The following is a 21,553-nucleotide window of genomic DNA, read 5'->3' on the forward strand; positions in this document are numbered from 1 at the left end:
GTCATTCAAACCATTTTGTTTTATAATTCATTATTAATTAAACATTTTAAATAGACTGTAGCAATTTTGTCAGAACCTCTAGTAAATTACATGTTATTTTGTTTCATTGTTTGTTCAGAATCGTGATCTGTATTTGAAAATAAATAAATAAATAAATAATAAATCTCAATTTCTCCAGAATGTGCAGTTCTATAACGTGATGACGCAACCAATATAAAAATGATTGCAAATGTATTATTTAGCATTTTTACACACTAGTGTTGGATTGTAAATTACAACATTAAACGAGACACTGAGAGGAGACCCTCTTATCTTTGGCGAAGGTTTGACCCTCCGGAAGCATCCGGAAAAAGTGACACCAGCCGTTACAGGTGGGAAGTGCAAAATGTGTCTCCCACGGGCTTCAATGAGAATATTTTATACCCAGGCTGAGATGATCTTATAAACTCAGTACTGATCACTCATGTCTCAAAAAGAAAACTGTTGCCAACGATGATAATATCCAGAAATTGATGCAATTGCATTAGCCTATAGACTAGAACAGAACTTACAATAACATCAATACATTCACAAAAAATTCACATAAAAAAATACAAATTTAGGAATAAAATCTCCTCTTGATCAACTACACACACAACACTTCTGCCTGTCCCCAAAACTCACTAATTTGCAACCAAATTTTTAATTAACTTCAAAAATAGCAACCTCTGCTTTAATCCTTGCAGAAACAAAGCCTTTAAAATAACTCCAGGTACAGTACTTCCACTATCCTTCTGCTTATTTTTCCTTGTAATCCATATTGCCAGCTTTGCTTTACCAATTAAAAAATTAAAGAGAATCTGTGGCAACATACTTTGGGCCAAATATAAATATATTTTCATCCATATCTTCTCCTTCACCTCTTTAAAATCTGCAACAAACCTATAGAACAATCTAAAAATAGATGCTTTAGAGTTTCTTCATGACCACAAAAAGAAAAATTTTCCCACAGTGGGTCAACACGTGCCAAATATCTATTCGTCACAATTGCTGAATCCTCCACTGAAGATCTGCAGTGCGTTTTTCAATGGGTGACTTATACAGGGACTTCCAACATCATAGGAGATGAGTCTTGCCCAAACAGATCCAACCACTTTGATTCTTTACAACTCTTCAGTTCAGTTTGATGAGAGACTTTCACACATGATAAATACAAAGCTTTCGTCGAATTGTCTTCAAACACATTCAGTGTTCACAGAAAACAAGACGTGATCCTTTTTATCTATCATAGAAATCTGAAATTTAGAAAAACTTTCATTTCATCCTCTTTTACCACTGCTTTTTTCTTTTATGCTTTGTCTGTAGATAGAAGATAGAACTACACAATTCTTGGGGATTTTTCCACTTTGATCCATTCTTTAGATTAGACAAACATGTGCATTCTGCTCTCGCCATTGAAGTTTGCAAACTTCTCATTTCCAACACATTTATTATGGGGTTAAAGAGTGGTTCATTTTTTCATCCAACCTTCAAGGTTTGAATCTCTCTTTACTTGAAAGACAGAATTACACACTTTCGAAATTGATTTATAAAATGACGAAAAATACTTCCATTCAATGTCTTTCAGACTGATTAAAAACAAATTAAAATCATATTTAAAACAATTCATACTGCGTATTAAGGAACAAGCTGTCTCAGCCTACCAGATTTTTCCAGAGTACAGCAACTTCTGTTCTGCCTGCAGCCTGAAAGCCTTGATTCTGCTTTTTATATCTATTAAGCCTTGTCCACCTTCACTGACTGGTTAATATAAAATAGCAGACTTTACCCAGTGCTGACCCGGCCAAAAGAAGTCATTTATATTCTTTTGTAGTAAATGAACTACTTCATCAGGTGGATTCAACGCATTTAGTTTATGCCAAAGTGCTGAAGCAGCCAGATTGTTTGTGACTAAGACTCTCCGCCTAAATGATAACTGAGGCATCACCCGCATGTCCGCCGTGACAAACGGTCACACATCTTATCATTCCTTCCCAGTTCTTCGGAATATATTTGTCAGTTCCTAAATAAATATACCCAATATTTTCAGGCCTTCTTTACCCCATTTCACAAGGCTGGTGGCTCTTCTCCAGACCAATTTCCTAAAATAAAACCTTCACTTCACATTTTCATACTTCTTTAAAACTTCTTTAAAAACAAACACATCTCTTTTGCTTTTGATTAATGTCATCAGCAAAGGCAGAAAACATAGGTTTAGCTTTTTGTCCATCAATTAGAAAGCCATCAAAAAAAAAAAAATCCCAAATGACGAAGCAAAGGTTCGATGGCTAAAGAATATAACATTCCTGACAAAGGACAGCCTTGTCTATACCTCTACATACTGACACTGGTTGGCTTAGCCCTAGTCCAACCTTTAATATCGTAGAAACACCAAAATATAAGCGTTAAATTCATGAAATAAAAAGATAACCAAAACCAAAAGCTTTAAGGGAACTAAACAAATAAAAGTGACTGAATCAAATGCCTTTTCTTGATCTACTGCAAATATTCCAATATTGTCACCAACCATCTCTTTTTGCAATATATTAAACGAACAAGAAAGATGTTATCCATTATTGTTCTGTCAGGAATACAATAAGTTTGATAACCATTTACTATACAGTATGTTCTAAATACAATTTTAATCTATTTGAAAGACATATCGCTAAGATTTTATAGTTAGTATACACAAAATTGCCACTTGTCTCCAGTTCTTTAACAGACCAAGATCATCTTTCTTTGGTAACAAAGACAAATCAGCTCTTCTACAGCTTGTTGGCAGTTCTTTTTTCCTGAAAGATGATTTAAAAACCTCAAGCAAATCGTCTTTTAATAAGTACCAAAACTGTTTATAAAACTCAGCAGGAAGTCCATCAATTCCAGGTGCACAAGCACATCCAATGGATAGCTGGTTAATAGCCTTTTTTTATTTCATCAATATCAATTTCAATTTCCAGTTGATTCCTCTGTTTATCAGTCAACTTTGGTAAATCTTTAAAAAGGTCATCCATACACCCAATGTCACATGGACCATCTGAAGAGTTCTGTATAAAAATCAATAACCATTTATGTAATTAGTTGTCACAGTTCCATCTGATTTCTTTAGATGTAGCATTGACTTCCGTGCTCCTTACCTCTTTTCAAAACTAAAAAAGAAAGAACTTGGTGCATCAGATGGATCTCTTAGAGAAAGGAAATGAGCTCTTATTAAAGCTCCCTTAGCTTGTTCATGAAAAAGTGAGGCCAAAGCTTTACTTTTTTCATTCAGTCTTTCAGTTGATTCACCATTTCGGTTAATTAGCCTTCTTTCAATTGATTGGATTTCATTTTCCAATTCCATAAAAGTTAAAGAAAAAAAAAAAATATATTGCATTAGCTGTATAATTTTTTGACCAAAAATCATGTGTGCTTTTCCTATATCGCACCAATGCACATCATTAGCAAAATCAGTCTTTCGCTCTCTCCATTTTGCCCAAAATAAATGACATTTTTCACAAAAGAAAGCATCCTGCATGACAGCCATTTTACATTAAAATGCAAATAATAACTATGACATCTTATCTTTTGTAAATGAAGAAAAATCATACATAAATGGTGATCTGAAAAACCATTCGGGTAAATAGAGGCCTTTAAAATTATATTACACCAGTCTTTATCAATATAAAAACGATCTAACCTAGCAAAGCTGTGGTCACTTGAAGACTTACACCAAGTATTGTTTTTCTACCGGATGTTGTAATCTCCAAACACCACACAAATCAAAATCTCTTATTACATTATTTAAACAAGTAGTGCAAAGAGGACATGGTTATCTCCATTCCTATCTAAGGTAAAATCTAATGTACAATTCCAGTCATCACCCAAAATTCTCTAATTAATTTCTTGATACAAGAGTCGTGCTAATTTTATTTGAGAACATAATAACAACACCACCCTTATTATTAGAGCCATGCTTTTAAAAAAATATGCCCTCCAGCACTTTTACATTCTATCTCATTATGTCACTCTTTATCTCTTGTAAGACAATTATGTCCATATCCTTATTTTCAATATATTATTTCAATGCTGCTCTTCTTTTACCATCCCTTCCTCCATTAATGTTAAGTGTTCCTATATCTCAATACTCTCCATTGAAAGAAAGGAAAGATCAAGAAATAAGACAGAGAAAACACCCCAAGTGACTTCATCATTAGGGAGTTGTTAAAACTTTTTCAAGGGCCATTTTTCTTCTCAATTTCATGACATGTTTTTTCTCTAATCTCAATAGTTTTTTCCAAATGTCGAATCCAAGAAGTCATTAACCTCGTTTACAGTAGGCTATATAGAATTAATCTTCACCAATTTGAGAAAGAATAGGTTGGAATATCTGATGCTTCTGAAAAGTTATCATCATCCTCCATGTCATCTTGTTCATCAGTAGTATCAGTTAACTGGGCCAACAGTGTTTTGTGCATCATTTGTCAGAACCTTTGGTAACTACCCTCTTCATATTCCTTATCACCATCCTCCTAGGCTCCTACACACGAATTTTCTCTCTTTTCAGTTCAATTACCAACTACGCTACCAGTTGAGTTTCCTTTTCTCTGACTTTTCCAAACCTCAACAATGTCACTGTTTAATATGAAGGGGGGCACATTAGAAATCGTGACTCTTAACAGATTGTGACACAAACGGTGAAACAACACGCCCCATTTACCCAAACGCGATTTATTTACTCACCAAACTTTCATCTTTAAAAAAATCCACCACAGCTTTGTTCATCATTGACGCTGAAATTATATTTTTGTATCCAATTTGTTCACCAACAGCGACAAGATCTTCCACCTCCGCGTCCATGGCGGAGCGAGAGTGAGGAGACACCCCCAGGCCTCCGCCACGAAGTCTTCCCGACAACACTCGATATTAAATTAATCAATTTATACACAAAGCAAAAAAAAAAAAAAAAAAAAAAACCTCCTCTCAGCGTTTCGTCGCTCCCATAACCCAAAATCCCAGCATGCAAAGCGAGAGAGAGACAGCTAGAGGCCGCGTTTCTCAAATACCAAGTACGCAAAGTTCTGGAACTCAGAAAGTTCGACTCAGGAGAAGGATCCCGAGGACAAGATGACGCTAAAATCGGTAATTCTTCAAATGGAACAGCAGCGTTCTTGATAGCGTCACTAGCGCTGGCTGGTTATCTCTATTTTAGGCAACAATAATACGAAATATGTTATAAAACACCACTCTGCATGTTTTCGTTTTCATTTAAAAAATCTTAAACATATTAATAGCCACACAAATGTGGTTCAGGCAACACCTAGGCTTACATTGATTATCTTCACTTCATGTAGGCTATTTTATAACAAAACTAAATGTAAAACACAACCAATTGGATTTTTTTGTTTAGCCTACATCTAAAAAAATATTAAACATAGGCTATGTTGTTTAGGCGATATGTGCATATGTAGCCTATACTCTGATTATCTTCACTGTAATAAAATGAAATATGGCATAAAACACAACCCTGTCTCTTTTGGTTAAATGTCAGTTTTAATGACCAATAATAGTTATAAGAAGCTATAGGCTACAATAAGAAATAAAGCTAACAATTCAGTCATACATAAAAAGTCAGCACTCTACAACAGTAAAGTTAAAAAAGCCTTTATTTATAAAGTTATGAAACTTCACTTTGCCTTCAGCCAAAACGATTGGCCAAGGAAACGTTATAGATTCATAAGAACAAAGATCGCCCATTAGAGCTACACAAGACGAATTATATCTTATGTTTAACCACTACAGAGACATCAGAGCCAGGGTGGGTTAATGAGCGCTGAACGCCCGGTTATCGCCTGGATCTCACAACTCCGAAACTGCAGATAACATTTTCAAATAGACGCTATCTTTATAAATAAACCGCAGATTTGAGCTTTAAACAAATACATTATCGCTTGAAAAACTCTAAAAACTACATTTCATGACACAATAACAGTAGTATTTTTAAATTACGCGGGTTTTCTCGTCCGCTATTGACGCTTGCTGGTTGGTGCGAGATGCATTCTGGGATACCTGCTGTCTCAAGTCCACACAAGTCACCTCTCGAGGCTTCCTCGATAAAAGGGGCAGATCAAGAACACATCCAGGGATTTGCCCTGCACTTAGATGTGAACTTTGAATTGGAACAGTACTTGGGCAAGGACTGATAACGTTTCATAAGTCCTCACGAACACAAGTACAGACAAGAATGCATTGAGAAACAGCTGGAGAGAGAGACAGATGCCCTGTCCAAATACCCATACTTGCGGTCTTGGCCACTTGAGAGGGCGCATATCGACCCATTTGTCATTTCAGAAAAGCGTCCCTTTTGCATGGACTTGATGGAAACGCGCAAGAGGCAGCCATTGTAAGTCCACAAGACCGAAAGTGCATATGAAGTGTGCCATTTGGTACAGGGCCTATCTCGAATGCCACTTTGGAGCGGTATTCGAGGCTAAGCGTATCCCATAATGCTTTATGTTTGGGAACTTATGTGCCCCGAAATCACGAGATGTTGAGGAAAACATTCCACTGTATGTTAAATTAATTAGATATGACATATAATTTGGTAGTAAAACATAAAGTGTTGTACATTTTATTGGTGCAAAGATGAGCATGCTATGTGTAGTTTGTACAACATTTGCAACTGCTTTTCATCACTTAATTAGAAGCACCACAATTTAAAATTGTCTTCTGTTACATAGGGACTACTGACCTGGCATTTATACGTTTATTTTAAAATGCTAAATATTGAAACTTGCATTTTTTTGTCCCATCGGGTAATCAAAAGTTCTACACACACTTGCAGTCTTCACGCCTTTTTGAACACTTGGGCCAAATACAGGAAATACGTCAGCTAAGTAGGCAAGTGGTCGAATGCAAAGACTGCAAGTGTGGGTATTTGCACAGGGCAAGTGACAGAGAGATTAAGCGTGTGAATTACCGCAGTCTGTGCGTCTACCAGTTGTGGGTTTTGGTTCTTTTGTTGTTGTAGTCTGTAAGGACCTTTGAAATAACTGAAATCATTTGGCGAAGTGATATGGAACTGTAATGCGGTCAAGACCTGCCTGGAACTACTTTATCCTAACCTACATTCATCAACCAATCAGAATCAAGCATTCAACAGTCTTAACTAATATTAAAATTTATTTTTTTATGTAACCTTCTCCCTTTAAATACTTTGGTCAGTTCAGGAATAATTTATGCAATTTCACATGATTTATTTTAAAGAATTAAAAGAGCAGTTTCATGTCTATCCTTGTATTGTTCAACTGGTCATGAGTTTTTAGAGGGTAATTAGTAATAAGTGCAATACTTTTTAGAAAGGGTCATTAGTACAGTAATGTAATTACTCTGTTGAAGATGTAATTAGAAGCTAATTAATTACTTTTTTTTAGAGTAATTTACTCAACAATTTTCAATCACTGGTTATACTCACTCTTTATTGCCTTAATTGCCTCTTTTCTAAAGCACTTTGAGCTTGAATAAAAAAAAATAAAAAAAAAAAAAAAAAAAAAAAATTACACTAAAAACTCAAACAAAAACATCCATTAATTTCATCAAAAAATAACTAGATACAAACAACTCAGAAACTACAAAATCCCATATCTCGAATTAAATTTGTTGTAAATGTATGTAAATATAACAAATGTAAAAAATAATTAATATCGCCAAGTATACTGGCATATTAAACAAGTAGTTGCCATCAAAACTGAATTATATTTTTGAGAATTCTGTCAAACTAAAAACACAGAAAACTACATTCAAAAGACATGAGTTATAATGTAGATTTTTTTTTTTTTTTTTTATGTATAGGTGGAGTGTTTTTTAGGTGGAGGCAAATTGCCACATTGTTATCAGTGAAAGCTGCAATGTGTAAAGCTTTATACAGTCAATTACATCTGTTGTCCAAACAATGAATGGATATTGTAGATTGTGGCGAGGTGGGCGTGGTTCAGCGAGGTCTACACTGAGAGAGCTGGGAGATGCGGTGAGTGTAGGTCAAGTGCATAATGACAAACACCTGTGTCTCGTTGCAGTAATTGGCGCGGAGAGATCGCATAAAGCCACTGAGGATCGTTGGCTGTAAGAGAGAAAGACTAACTCAGGACTCGTGGGTGTTGGGATCGCTGGAGAAAGCTGGAAATAATATTCTATTGTGTTAATTAAGAAGAGTTTACCTGCAGCTCAGTGTGCACACGCTTTATTTTGATTTTAATCAGAGAGAAATAATAAAACCCCACGATCCTCAGTACGCCGACCCTGTCTTCTTCCTTCCATCCCACGAACATTGTTACACTGGTGCCGAAACCCGGGAGGGAAGAAGAGTGCCATCATGCAGACTCCGTCAGCCTTGCCATTTGCGGACATCATACAATCGCTCGCGGGACTCCACCAAGAACACCACAAGGCGTTGCTGGACATGCGGGAGGACCAGGAGCGCCGGTTCCGAACCCTTGTCCAGGTGCAGCAAGAGGACCGCAAGCTGTTCCGGAGCTGGGTGGACTGGGAGGTTCGGACAGAGAGTTTAACAGTAGCCGCTGCACCAGGCCCACACACGCACCTGCCTCTCACGAAAATGGGGCCCCAGGATGACCCGGAGGCATTCCTGGACTTGTTCGAGAAGTCTGCCGAGGCCTGTGGGTGGGCTCAAGATCACTGGCCGGTGCGCCTCATTCCCCTGCTGACGGGGGAGGCGCAGAGAGCGGACTAGCAGTTACCGGTCTAGAATCTAGAATCTACCAAGACCTGAAGAGAGCCATCCTCCAGCGGGTCGGTCTCACCTCTGACATCGCCAGTGGTTCAGGTCGCTAGAGCTGGGTGAGAGTGGCCGGCCCTTTGTGATGGCTCAGCAGCTCCGGGACGCATGCCGCAGATGACTGGTGGTCGAGGGAAGCAACGTGGACCAGATTGTCGACCAGGTGTTTCTGGAGCATTTCATTGCCCGACTGCCAAAGAAGACGGCGCAGTGGGTCCAGTGCCACCGTCCCACGTCGCTGGACTGGACTGCCCCGGGGTCGGCGAACCACTCCCTTCTCTACCTTTGGTCTCTCTCTCCTCCTCTAATTCCCCCTCTCTCTCTCCTTTTCCCTCTCGTCCCGTTCCCTCTCCTAGGACCCGCCGGGGCCTCCCACCGAGGGCTCCTGGTCGATGGAGGAGTGAGGGAGCTGGAGCTGGCGAGTCGTCAACTGGACAGGGGGCTCCGCCTGGATTCAGGATGTAACCAAACCTCCATTCATCAAAGCTTGATTCAACCTGGGGCATTGGATAACAGCCGCATGGTTTCGGTAAGGTGTGTGCAGGGGGACGTGGTAAAGTATCCCGTAATGCCTGTCACGATTCAATTTAGGGGGAAAAATCATAATATAAAAATAAAAATCATGTTGAGGTCGCTGTTAATCCACACCTCAGACATCTGCTAATTTGGGGGACAAATTGGCCAGCATTTAGTCATTTATTGGGGCTTCTCTGTGCGGATGTCTCTTGGGAGAATAGAGGGCGGGGAAAGGGCGCGGTCGCACAGTTAGGAAAAGCTGAACCAGGACCGCTGGGACCAGAGCCAGGGGAATGGGTCGCTGTTGAAAGGCTAATCCTTACAGAGCGCAATGATTTTCCCCTGGAACAGTCCCAGGATGACTCGCTAAAAAATTTATTTGAACATGTCCATTCAATCGACGGACAGCTTCTTCAACCTGCACGACCGCTCTCTTATCCTTATTTTGCTATTTTAAGAGACAAGTTGTATCGAGTGACCCAAGACGCTCAGACAAAGCAAGATACAACTCAGTTGTTAGTTCCAAAGAGCCGTCGGGAAATACTTTTCCAGGCGGCTCACTGTAACCATATGGCAGGGCATTTGGGTCAGGCAGCAACATTAAATCGTCTAATGACACGATTTTTCTGGCCGGGCATTCACGAGACTGTGCATAGGTGGTGTGCCGCTTGTCATGAATGTCAATTGGTAAACCCACCGGCCACTCCAAAAGTGCCTTTGCACCCACTCCCTCTCATGCAGGTCCCCTTCGAGAGAGTTGGTATGGACCTCATCGGGCCATTAGAACGATCCGCACAAGGGCATCGTTTTGCATTAGTCCTGGTGGATTATGCAACACGATACCCTGAAGCAGTAGCGCTCCGCAGCATTTCCGCAAAAAGCATGGCGGACGCATTGTTCCATTTAATCTCCTGAGTGGGAATCCTGAAGGAGATTCTCACTGATTAAGGCACGGTGTTTATGTCACATACGATTCGCGAACTGTACGAATTATTGGGCATTAAATCTGTTCGAACCAGCGTCTATCACCCACAAACAGACGGCTTGGTCGAACAATTTAATCGCACTTTAAAAAACATGATTCGGAAGTTCGTTCACGAAGACGCCAAAAATTGGGATAAATGGCTGGAACCCCTGTTATTAGCTGTGAGAGAGGTCCCGCAAGCCAACACAGGGTTTTCCCCTTTGAACTTCTGTATGGGCGTCAACCACGCGGGGTGCTTGACATCATGCGAGAGGCTTGGGAGGACGGACCATCTGAGAGTAAAAACGAAATTCAGTATGTTATGGACCGGAGAGCAAAACTTCACAGTATGGGGCGGCTTTCAATGGAGAATTTGCTACAGGCCCAGAACACACAGAGCCGGTTGTATGACAGGGGGACCAGACTACGAGAATTTGCACCGGGAGATAAAGTACTTGTAATATTACCCACGTCTACCTCAAAGTTACCTCAAAGTTACTCGCTAAGTGGCAAGGACCATTCGAGGTCACACAACGGATTGGAGATCTCAATTATGTGGTGATTCGGTCGGATAGGAACGGGGCACGTCAAATATGTCACCTCAACCTCCTAAAAAAGTGGACTGAGGCGGAATCAGTGATGTTAGCAATGACAGTGACGGGAGAGGAGGATCTCGGACCAGAAGTGACATAGTCAGGTTGCAAGCAAATTTTGCAGATGTGTTTTCGTCCTTACCCGGTCGAACAAATCTCATTCAGCACCACATTGAGACAGAGCCGGGTGTTGTGGTGTGTAGCCGGCCATATCGGTTACCTGAACACACAAAAAAGGTAGTTTAGACGGAATTAGAGGCAATGCTAGACATGGGGGTAGTAGAAGAAGCCCACAGTGATTGGGCAAGCCTGCAGGCCGAATGGCTCCCCGGCCTGAGTCGGGCGGTTGGGGGTATGTGGCGAGGTGGGCGTGGTTCAGCGAGGTCTGCACTGAGAGAGCTGGGAGATGTGGTGAGTAAGTAGGTCAAGTGCATAATGACAAACACCTGTGTCTCGTTGCAGTAATTGGCGCGGAGAGATCGCATAAAGCCACTGAGGATCGTTGGCTGTGAGAGAGAGAGAGATAACTCAGGACTCGTGGGTGTTGGGATCGCTGGAGAAAGCCTGGACAGCTGGAAAGAATATTCTATTGTGTTAATTAAGAAGAGTTTACCTGCAGCGTAGTGTGTGCGCACACTTTATGTTGATTTTGATCAGAGAGAAATAATAAAACCCCACGATCCTCAGTATGCCGACCCTGTCTTCTTCCTTCCGTCCCACAAACATTGTTACATGGATATTTGGATATGAATGGATATTTCTATGTTGCTGTTTCATGACTTGTTCTTTGTTTATTTTGTTCATTTTATTATAGTACAATAGTCTGTTCGTTGCTCAGACTCGCTCTCCCAGTTTAAAACTAGATTAAAGTCGCATCTCTTCAGCCAGGCATTCATATAATCCTACAGTTCAAACTACAATCCGGCCTCTAGCTCATAAATGCCAGAGGAGAACTGGCCCCCGACTGAGCCTGGGTTCTCCCAAGGTTTTTTTTTCTCCATTAGGTCACCTGATGGAGTTTTAGGACACCATTAGGTCACTTGATGAAGTTTTTCGGTTCCTTGCCACTGTTGCCTTTGGCTTGCTCAGTTGGGGATATTTTGGGGATATTTAATTTAATTTTATCAATCAATAAATTCCTCTTGAAACAAACTTTGTTGTATTATTTTAATTTAATACTGTAAAGCTGCTTTGATACAATCTGTATTGTGAAAAGCGCTATACAAATAAACTTGACTTGACTTGACTTGACAATAGGCTATAATAGACTATAGGATGGAAGATTCCCATTGCGACAGCTACTTCAATTTAAATATACAATTAAAAAGTAGGCAATATATATATTTTTGGTGCGGGTTTGGGTGGGGGTCTTTTAAAAAAAAATATTTTTCCTTTGTTTATTTTATGTATAGCATACTTTTTGTATACCTTTTTGTGAGACTTTGATCTGTTTTATGTTTGTAAAAACTGTTATAAATATATTTTTAAAGAATCCTAAAAAGAATGATCAGTTTATCCACAATTATTAAGCAGCACAACTGTTTTCAACATTGATAATGATAATAAATGTTTTTTTGAGCAGCAAAAATGCATAATTTTTTTATTAAATATTATTAAATATAACAATAATAATACCAAATTAATACAGTATTTGTTTATTAATATTGTTTGATAATAATAGCTAATTGTTTAAAAATAAATCTAATTGTTTCATTATTATTTCATTACCATTCATAGTGATTCAATAAAATTGTATTAGGCTATTATTGAGTGTACACAAATAAAACCGAGGAAAGCCATCATCATCACGGTGGGTGATTGCTCTCATCTTCATCATAATCCTCCTCTAATGTTCGTACTGTTGACTTTGCTGAAGGTTATTTTAGATAACTGTCATAGACCAATCGCACTGATCCTGAGTCAGTGCGCCGCAGCGGCTCGTCTCCTACACATCCGGGTGTCGCGTCGACAGCGCAGACTCGTCGCGGGGATTGCAGCGCTCTGCGTTTCCGCGTTAGCAGTGGGGGGAACCAGCCGAGGGGAGGGAACGGAACACAGCGAGATTGACCAAATCTAACTGGATTACGCTGTCTGCGTCGCGATTAAAATGAAAAAGAAGTGACATTTCGACCCGGCGGCCTTGTTTAGGAAAGCGTGGGATTATGACATTCGCTCGGGCACGAGACGGGATGACAACACTGCCTGACATGTGAGACATCAACAACAGTGCGCTTGTGTGGCTGTCTCCGCCACCTTCGGTTTATGCTCGCTCTGTTCATGCACATTCTGCCTTCGTTTTGCATTTGCTGGAGGTAATATGAAGAAGTTTAATATCAGGAAGGTGTTGGACGGCTTGACTGCGTCCTCCTCTTCCTCCTCCGCTGCCGCGTCCCCTCCATCGGGAAGCAGGGAGAATGACTTGATTCAGGAGACCCTGCAGTCAGAGCATTTCCAGCTCTGCAAGGTGGGATTAGTTACTGTGATCTCATACAGGGGGCTGTGTGTGTGTGTGTGTGTGTGTGTGTGTTGTGTGTGTGTTGTGTGTGGATGTGAGTGGCGCCAACTCGCCTCAATATTCTAATGATATTCTAGTGCATTTAAAAGCAGCTCGCCTTGGGTCGATGGTTTTCAACTCGCATCACAGTCAGTTAAATCACACACACTCGTTTTTGTAACCGTCACCGACTGGAATAATCACCCAGAGGTCGGTCCATCGAGATAAATGACTCGTGTGACGTCCGAGTTGACTGTTGACTAATCGGTGTTCGGTGTTTAAGACGAATTCATTTACTCTATAATTACTTTTTCAACGAGATACTGATTCAAGTTAGTATGAGTCATTTTAAATGACAGGCTAATTTCTGTCATGCCGAAAGGCGTGTCAATCTCGTCTGTCAAGAAATACCTGTGCTTAATGTCTTGTCTAGCAATTTAATTCGGATTTTAGAACATGTGTGAATGCATGGTTTATGTTCTAATTCTCTGGCTGTTGAAAATCGTGGGAGCCAAACTAATGATTATTTAATATATTTTTAAATATTTTAAAGTATTAAAAAATATTACATATTGATGTTAATAATGATAATAATGAATAAAATACTATTTTAAAATAATAAATAATATTATTTTATTATTATTTTATTGGCATTTATTTATTTATATTGATTCAATGTAATTGTAATATTATTGAGTGTCACTGTGTAGCCTTTGGTGGATCTTTATCATAGTCATCATCTAATGTTGCTTTCCTGAAGGTTATTATGGAAGGAGGGAAACTGATTTAAGTTAGTATGAGGTAGAATGACAGACTAATTTATGTAAAACATGTCTAGTCAGGAAATACCAATCTTTTTTTCTGTTGAAAGTAAAGACATGCATAAATTAAGAAGAAAGCCAAAATATAAAATGTCATGGATGTATATTTAGTGAGTAATCCACTTGGCTATTTTGTATAGAGGGGTCAAAATGACCTAAAAGTACAAAAATACCAAAAGAAAAGTTTGTTGAGATTTAGAATCTAAAGGGATATTAAGAGTTTGAGTTACAGGCATGCAAACTTTCGGGCAGAAAACAAAAGAAGTGCCTTTTTCCCATTTTTGAAATATCACAATTGGCACATAATGCCAAAAAGATTGTTAAATTCAACCGATTTTACTAATAGACCAACCAATCTGTAAAAGAATAACGATGCTGCCATATTTATAAAGTCATTTTTACACCCCTGTTCCAAATCTCAGTTGAAAATAATTTTGACCCCCTCGACAAAACAATGGATAACCCCGTAAATATACATCCATGACTTTTAATATTTTGGCTTTCATCACTATTTATGTTCTTCTTTCTTCAGAAAAAAATATTAACAAAATCAAAAATTTGAGCTGGGGAAATTTATGAAATTTTATCGATTTGACAGAATTACCCTATTATAATTATGACCTTGCAGAAATACAAAATAACGAAATAAATATGAGATAATATGATTACTAAAAGTATTTAACACATTTTTTTTAAATGTTATAATTATATTTAGGAATTTCATTTTCATAAACTGTGAATATACTGTAATTGCAATTTGCAATTTTTTTACTTTTCAAATGTTAAATGATGTTTGTGCTTTTAAGAATTATGCGTTGTGGCGGCAGAACTTTCAGGAACATTTAAAATTGTGTTCAAAACAATCCCGCACCCTGTTCAGACCCTGTTATTATTTACATACACACAGTATTACTTTAACTTTAATAAGCATTTGACTACTTTGAAGTTCTTATCGCTGATAAAAAAGAAAGGCCTTGCTGACTTTTAATGATTTGTGTTTTCTGAATTGTTATTCCTTGTTTACTTTGTATTCCTCCACATGGCTTATTGATATATTGTTCCTTTTTATTTTTCTTTGTTTACCTCATGTATGTTGACATACTCAAAGTATCATGATGATTATGCACTGACCTAAGGATGTTTCCGCATATGCAATGTTTAACTAACATTGTGTTTTCTTTGCTCCAGTCTTTCAGAGATTCTTTTGAATTATTGACAAGGAATTAGGCTATGTTTTCTGTCAGGCATACTATTTTCCAAAGGAAAGTTTAAGTTTGCCTAAAATTATTGTTATTTACTGACCTTCATGTATTATTTCCAATGGAACAGAAATGGAGAATTTTTGTATATTTACGCAGATCTTTTACATATAATTACATGATAAAAGTAACAATAAAAGTATGGTAAAAGTGCTTCATATTCTAGTCTTCTGAGGCTGTATGAGGGACAGATTGGATTATAGTTTTTTTTCTAAAAATTAGCTTTAAATTTTATTATCCAATCCACATCTTTGCATTGGTGCATTCTGTTTGGTCACAGGGAAGGTTATCAGCAAATAACAACTTAAATTTCTGTCAGTTTCTCTTCAAAGTTGTGTCAACACAGGTTTAGATCAAAATGTGAATAAGAACTTTCATTTTATGTGTGAACTATTCCTTTAAGAACTCCATTGTCATGTTTGTAGTTTAATGCAAATCATGCTCTGCTTCACAGACACTGCGACATGGCTTTCCCTATCAACCCTCCTCCATGGCTTTTGACCCTGTACAGAAAATTCTGGCAATTGGCACACAGAGTGGAGCCCTAAGACTGTATCCTTTTTTATGAAGAGCTGGCAACATAGCTAGCCTAACTCACTTAGAAGAAGAAAAAAGTGTCAAATGTGGATGCGTTGTTTGTGTATATCTAAACAAAGGCAGTCCTCCCACCCTTCTGTGTTGGAACTATTGTTGCACTGCACATAGTAATTTTGCGGCATGTGCGGCTCCTTTATTCCTAACTTCCAACATTTGATTACATAAGTTGCAAAATACAAGTAACAGTTCATCCTTTGGCAAATAAGCTTCTAAGAGCCTTGCTGTTCACCCAGGAGATATGAATATTTACCCTAGAGAACCATCATAGGAGCTACTGGCTCAACGGAACTAAAGGGAAACTAAAGGAAAGACACCCAAGCCTGTGGGAATTCGCTTGAACATGATCAAAACATGCCTAGAAATCAACATGCCTAGTATTATTGATTGACTGATGTGTGTTACTCAGTGACCGATGTTGATGCCAAATATCTAGAAGGCAGGGTGGCTGATATAAATATGACATTAAGGCAATAATTATGTTTTATTTTGGTAAAACACCCTTGTAGTAAAACGATGTGACTCATTGCTTTTATAATATAAACAGCAGTATTTTGTTTTAATTAAAAATACATTTATTCTCAGTGCTGTTAGTATGTTTTTAAATGTTCACACTTTATTATTCAGTTATTGGCCAATGGCGACATTCTCAGATATACATTGGCCTGTGCATATCTAGAGTACCTCCATTGCTTGACTAAAAATCAAAGTAAATGTATAAACATTGAGCATTTTAAAAGTTGTGCTTATTATGCTCAGTCATCAGTGAGAAGTTCACTTGATTCCAGGCAGTAGAAATCAAAGAAGCTAGTTTCTCAGAGTCATGTATTTGAGCAGCCTCATTTCAGAGGCACATCTCCTAGAAGCAGGGTCTTTATCCCGAGAGAAGCTGCACGCATTAATGATATCCACTGTGGCATGAGCAGCTCTGTTGCCATATGTTGCAGAGCTCGTCTCATCATTGGTGCTGCCAGAATGCCACCTCGCACGTGCTGGAAACATTGCCAGTCCTGCTGGGCACGTCTGTTAGAGACACACACACACTCAGCCAAGTGTTTTCATGTTCAGAATCAGATATACACATTTCTGTCAAATGAAACATGGCTATAAAGTACAGCTGGGTGGTGCAATAGTAGAAATCTGTTAGCTGGTTAAGATTCTGCACGACTCTCGTGGGTTAATAGCTATTTTAGTGTACATCTTATGTTCAGTAACTGGTCACATAATTTTTTGACCTTCCCTTCACCTTCCTTTATTTTTAAATCACTCTACAGTGTGATACATTTAAACGTTTCTTGAGTTTGTCCTTTAATATGTAGTCATTAAAACTGAATGCACTATAATAAAAAATAAAAAAACACATTTAAAATAGCCTAGTTCTCGAGTATAGCATGTCTACTTCCCAAATGTATTTCATGTCATCATCTATTTTGTGAAATACACCATTAACGTCACGTAGGGGTTGTATACAAAACAGTACCCGAGTTACTCGACTACTCGTGGTTTTTGTTACGGTTTTTCAAGAGCTTTGATATGTGAAGTTATGGTTATTGCGTGCTCAAGTAGACGATGGCTTTCGACAGCGCCACTAGTGGTTGACGTAGTCAATTACCCGACTAGTCTACGCAAGCCCTTGTATAATCCTCATATAGCCCCGCCGCTTTTCAGCGCTGCGCTCATTGTGTTCTGTCTTCTGGTTTGTATTTCCACAGCATGTAGGTAAGATCTTACGGATTTATGAATAAACTGTTCGTTTCAGGGTGTGTTCACACTTAAAATTAACCCTGGTCCGATTGCTCTGTTAGTGCAGTTCATCTAAACCCTGGTGCGCACCAAACAAGCGGACCAAGACCACTGAAAAGATGTGTCTCGGTCCACTTCCAAACGGACTCTGGTGTGGTTCGGCTGAAATATGAATGCAACATGGACCAAAGACATGCAAAAGAAACAAAAAACATGACATGATGTCACAAGATGCGACCCTAAAAAGCCAGAATGCTCAAGCAAACCTGTTTTTTCTCATCATAATTGCGATAGGCACACATTACTAATGCGCTCTTTAAATAACAAATAAAAAAATTTGCGCCAATTTCTTTAGACCAGGTCTCAGTTGGTCAATGGCACAGTCTATTTCTGTTGCTTCAAAATAGCAACGTGCTAACAATGCGCCAGAACACACCTCGTTTTCAGACCAGCACGCCCATGGGCACACAAATGGGCGCAAGTGCATTTGCTATTTAAACAAGGTGGTGCAGGACGTGAAAATGAGAACTGCGTTGGGCTGAAACTAGCAAAAAACACTTGCATCGCGGGATCGCACTTGGCGCTGCATTGCATTGTAAGATAGGCCCTTAAATTTATTATTTCTTTTTTGTTCCAGACCAAAAAAAAAACAAGAGAATTAACTACAAGTGTGAACACACCAGTCTACTGGCATTTGTAATGACATCTGCTTCAAACATTATAATGCTCATGATAACTTTAGTTAACTCTACTTTAAGTAAATCCACTTCACCAGCTTAAATACTCTTCAACAGTGATGCCATAGAAATATACAGAGCTACAGCAAAAACAGAAGTTCAAACATAAAATTCTAAAGCTGAATGCATGCTTGTTTCTGTGGTGCATATGCTCTATATAATGTAAGTTATACCGCCCATCCCTACTAAGGTTGCACGGTTGCAAGACCAGACTGTGTTGTCAGATTTAAATTTTGAGAGGAGGAGTGCACTGGTATTATGCTTTTGTAACGGTGTGCAGTGGATTGCACTTTATCAATGGCATTTTGTCCTTGTGGAAAGTCACTAGCCACCCGCCAGGTCAGTTTTCTCTATCGTGTATAGTGGAGTTGATTGGCTCAGTCCTCATGCTCAGCTGTTGCCTGGATGTGTTAATGTGCAGCAAGAGGTGATGGGCTTACTGTCATTCAGTCGATTGGGCTATTTATCAAAAGACAGATGTATCGATTTGCCTCATTGCCCCCAGCATTGGGGAACACCGCAACATCTCAGCAGACACAAACTCAATAAGGTGTTTACTAACAGTAAATATCTAATTTTACATGATTGGTCCCTTGTGTCTCAATCTGTGTGTTCAGAAGCCTTGCAGGACATGCAGTAGTTTTTTTTAATAAGAACTAGCAGTTTGTTTAAGATGTTTGGCGGCATAAAAACAGTGAAGCGCTCTTTAATATGCAGTCTCGCCTTTGCTTGGTAGTGTTTATACAAAGTGCAGTGCTAAGGAGCAAACGTTTTTGAGGTTTTAAGCATGAATAATTCACAAATTGATTCTTGTTGAATGCTTTTTGTTCTGATTATGCTCTGTGATCTGATGAGGTTTTGTGCATGCTGAAACACAGACTTTTTTAAACCAGAAGTTTAGTGTGTCTTAAACATGCAGTGGTTTATTAAGCTTTTAAGTTTAATGTATATTTGTTTTTTTATGATACTTGTTTAGACCAAAATGAAATCAGAATCTTCTGTGTTTAAGACACAAAAGGATTTGTGTAAAAAGTCTGAGTCAAGCATCACATTTGAAGGAACCTCTCCTTAGAAACACCACAAACCACTGTGGTTTACCAAATGAGGAAGTTGCCTTCTTTTACTTTAGAATGCAACTTTCTTTCATCTTTTCTTATTTTGCAACCATCTCACTAAAGATGTGTAGGCCTAGGCCTACTGCATAATGTGTAATGACTTCAACAAGTCAGTTGATGTGTAATGACTTCAACAAGTCAGGTGATTCTGTCATAGGGTTAAAAAGCTTGTGACTAGATTATGAAGCCAGAACATTCCTCATGGGACCTAAAGAGTACATTTGATATACTAGTTCTGTTTTTTATTTTAAGTGAACTATATAATTTAGTATAGATTGTGCTGCGAAATTTGTTCATGAATGATGAATTTTGTAATAAGCTGATGATTGTATAATTAGTGTATGAATGGTGCAGTTCGTCTCTGCTGCTGTGGGTTATAAGTGTAAGTGTTTGTAAGGCCAAATGTTACTATTTATAGTCCATACTTAGATATTCAATATAATGTAAAATATTAAACTTTGGAGTATTCTGCATGTTTGTGCTGCAGACATAAATGATATCTCAAATCATGTGACTTCTTGTGAAAAGGAATCTTTACAAATGTGTGCAGGAGGTAAACATCCAATACTTACGTACGTTTATTCAATATTATTTGTTTGGTAATGCTTTCATCTCCCAACGAGAATGTAGTAATCTCAGCTCTGTTTAACATAATTAACTCTATTTCACAGAATTTCACAGAACTTCCCTACCAAGATCGGTGCAGGAAAACTTAGCAGGTTCCATCAGGTTCCATCAATCTGGTTGTTCCAGGGCTCTAGACTAACAGTTGAGAGCAGTAGCACCGGGGCCACTAAGTTCTACAGATGGTGGCACCAGCACCTGATCTGGTAGTGCTAGAGAGGGGGGATTTTTAATCATAAAGGTAAATGAATTATAAAATTACTATTGTTTTTGCATTAATAAGTGCAGTAACTAATACAATTAAGTTTATTTCTTAGAAATGCACATTTGACAGTAAAGCACTGAGCTTGAGTTGAGATGCAGATTAAATTAACTTTGATTATCCCAGTAACATGTAAAACCCACATTTTTATTGGGAAAAATTTAGTAATAAATATTTGTGGATAATATTTAGAGCTTTGAAGTGCTGGAAAAACTGTGAAGCACTTGGAAGTCCTTGAGACAGAAACAGATAGATAAGTTTGCATGAACCCTGAAATTAATCATCTAAAAACATGTGACTATTTCTGCCACAATACCATGGTTACAGTTTGCATTACTAAATTAAATCCATGGTGAATGTTGGTGATTTGTGGATGGGAAAGCCTTCTATAACTTGTTCGTTCATGGCACAATGTTCCTCCTGGTTTCCATGTCAGCTCTGTTTGATCTGATATCTATGATTTATAACAGAGAATTTTGTGCTGAATTTGAATGCTTCTCACTAGATCTCGCAGCGATGTATTAATACTAATTCAAACGATTTTTCTCAGTGGATCTCCCAACGCTGTCTGTGTAGTAATGATGTCACGTGATCATGATTGCCCCGCGAGTACACCTGTTCTGAGCTTGCGCTGTAATATTGCTGCCACTGCGAGGTGATAAACGGTCCTCGCTTTGCAGCTCAAACGAGAACTACGGATTTGATCCACTTTCGTTTTATTGCCGTTTAATATTTTTCATATGCGACAGAAATGGCAGCTCTTATTGGTCGGGCAACGTGGTGGTCATACTCTTAACAAAATGTAGTTGCATCGACAAGAAAAAATGCCGCAAAATATAACACTTTGTTCACAGTCTGGAGCCCTGTTGTTAGTTTTCTTGTAAGTTATTATGTTTTTACCTGGTGGTTGAAAAATTACATCCAAAAGGTTGGTACTCCTCCTGAGCCATCTAGAAGAATATCTTAGAGATAATCTCAAGTTTTTGAGACTGACTGTCTGACAACCCTCTTTGGTTCACTGCAGTTTTAAAGAGAAAATACTC

The 21,553-nt window shown here is 38.5% G+C and overlaps 1 protein-coding gene across 5 annotated transcripts in view; it reads left to right on the top strand.

Annotated features, from left to right (window-relative positions):
- The first annotated feature begins 12,839 nt into the window (after nucleotides 1–12,839).
- The window catches only part of stxbp5b (syntaxin binding protein 5b (tomosyn)), a 51,502-nt gene continuing 42,788 nt past the window's right edge, over nucleotides 12,840–21,553 (top strand). For 4 of the 5 annotated variants that reach the window (XM_082142954.1, XM_082142955.1, XM_082142956.1 and 1 more), the window contains exons 1-2: nucleotides 12,840–13,325; nucleotides 15,890–15,987. In XM_082142954.1, coding sequence (XP_081999080.1) covers nucleotides 13,179–13,325; nucleotides 15,890–15,987 — 245 coding nt within the window. In that variant the 5' untranslated portion in view covers nucleotides 12,840–13,178. The remainder of the gene's footprint in view (nucleotides 13,326–15,889; nucleotides 15,988–21,553) is intronic. The other variant, XM_082142958.1, reaches the window with a different exon arrangement.

The sequence above is a fragment of the Leuciscus leuciscus genome (genome assembly GCF_965113295.1).
Source record: "Leuciscus leuciscus genome assembly, chromosome: 17".
Classification (NCBI taxonomy): domain Eukaryota; kingdom Metazoa; phylum Chordata; class Actinopteri; order Cypriniformes; family Leuciscidae; genus Leuciscus; species Leuciscus leuciscus.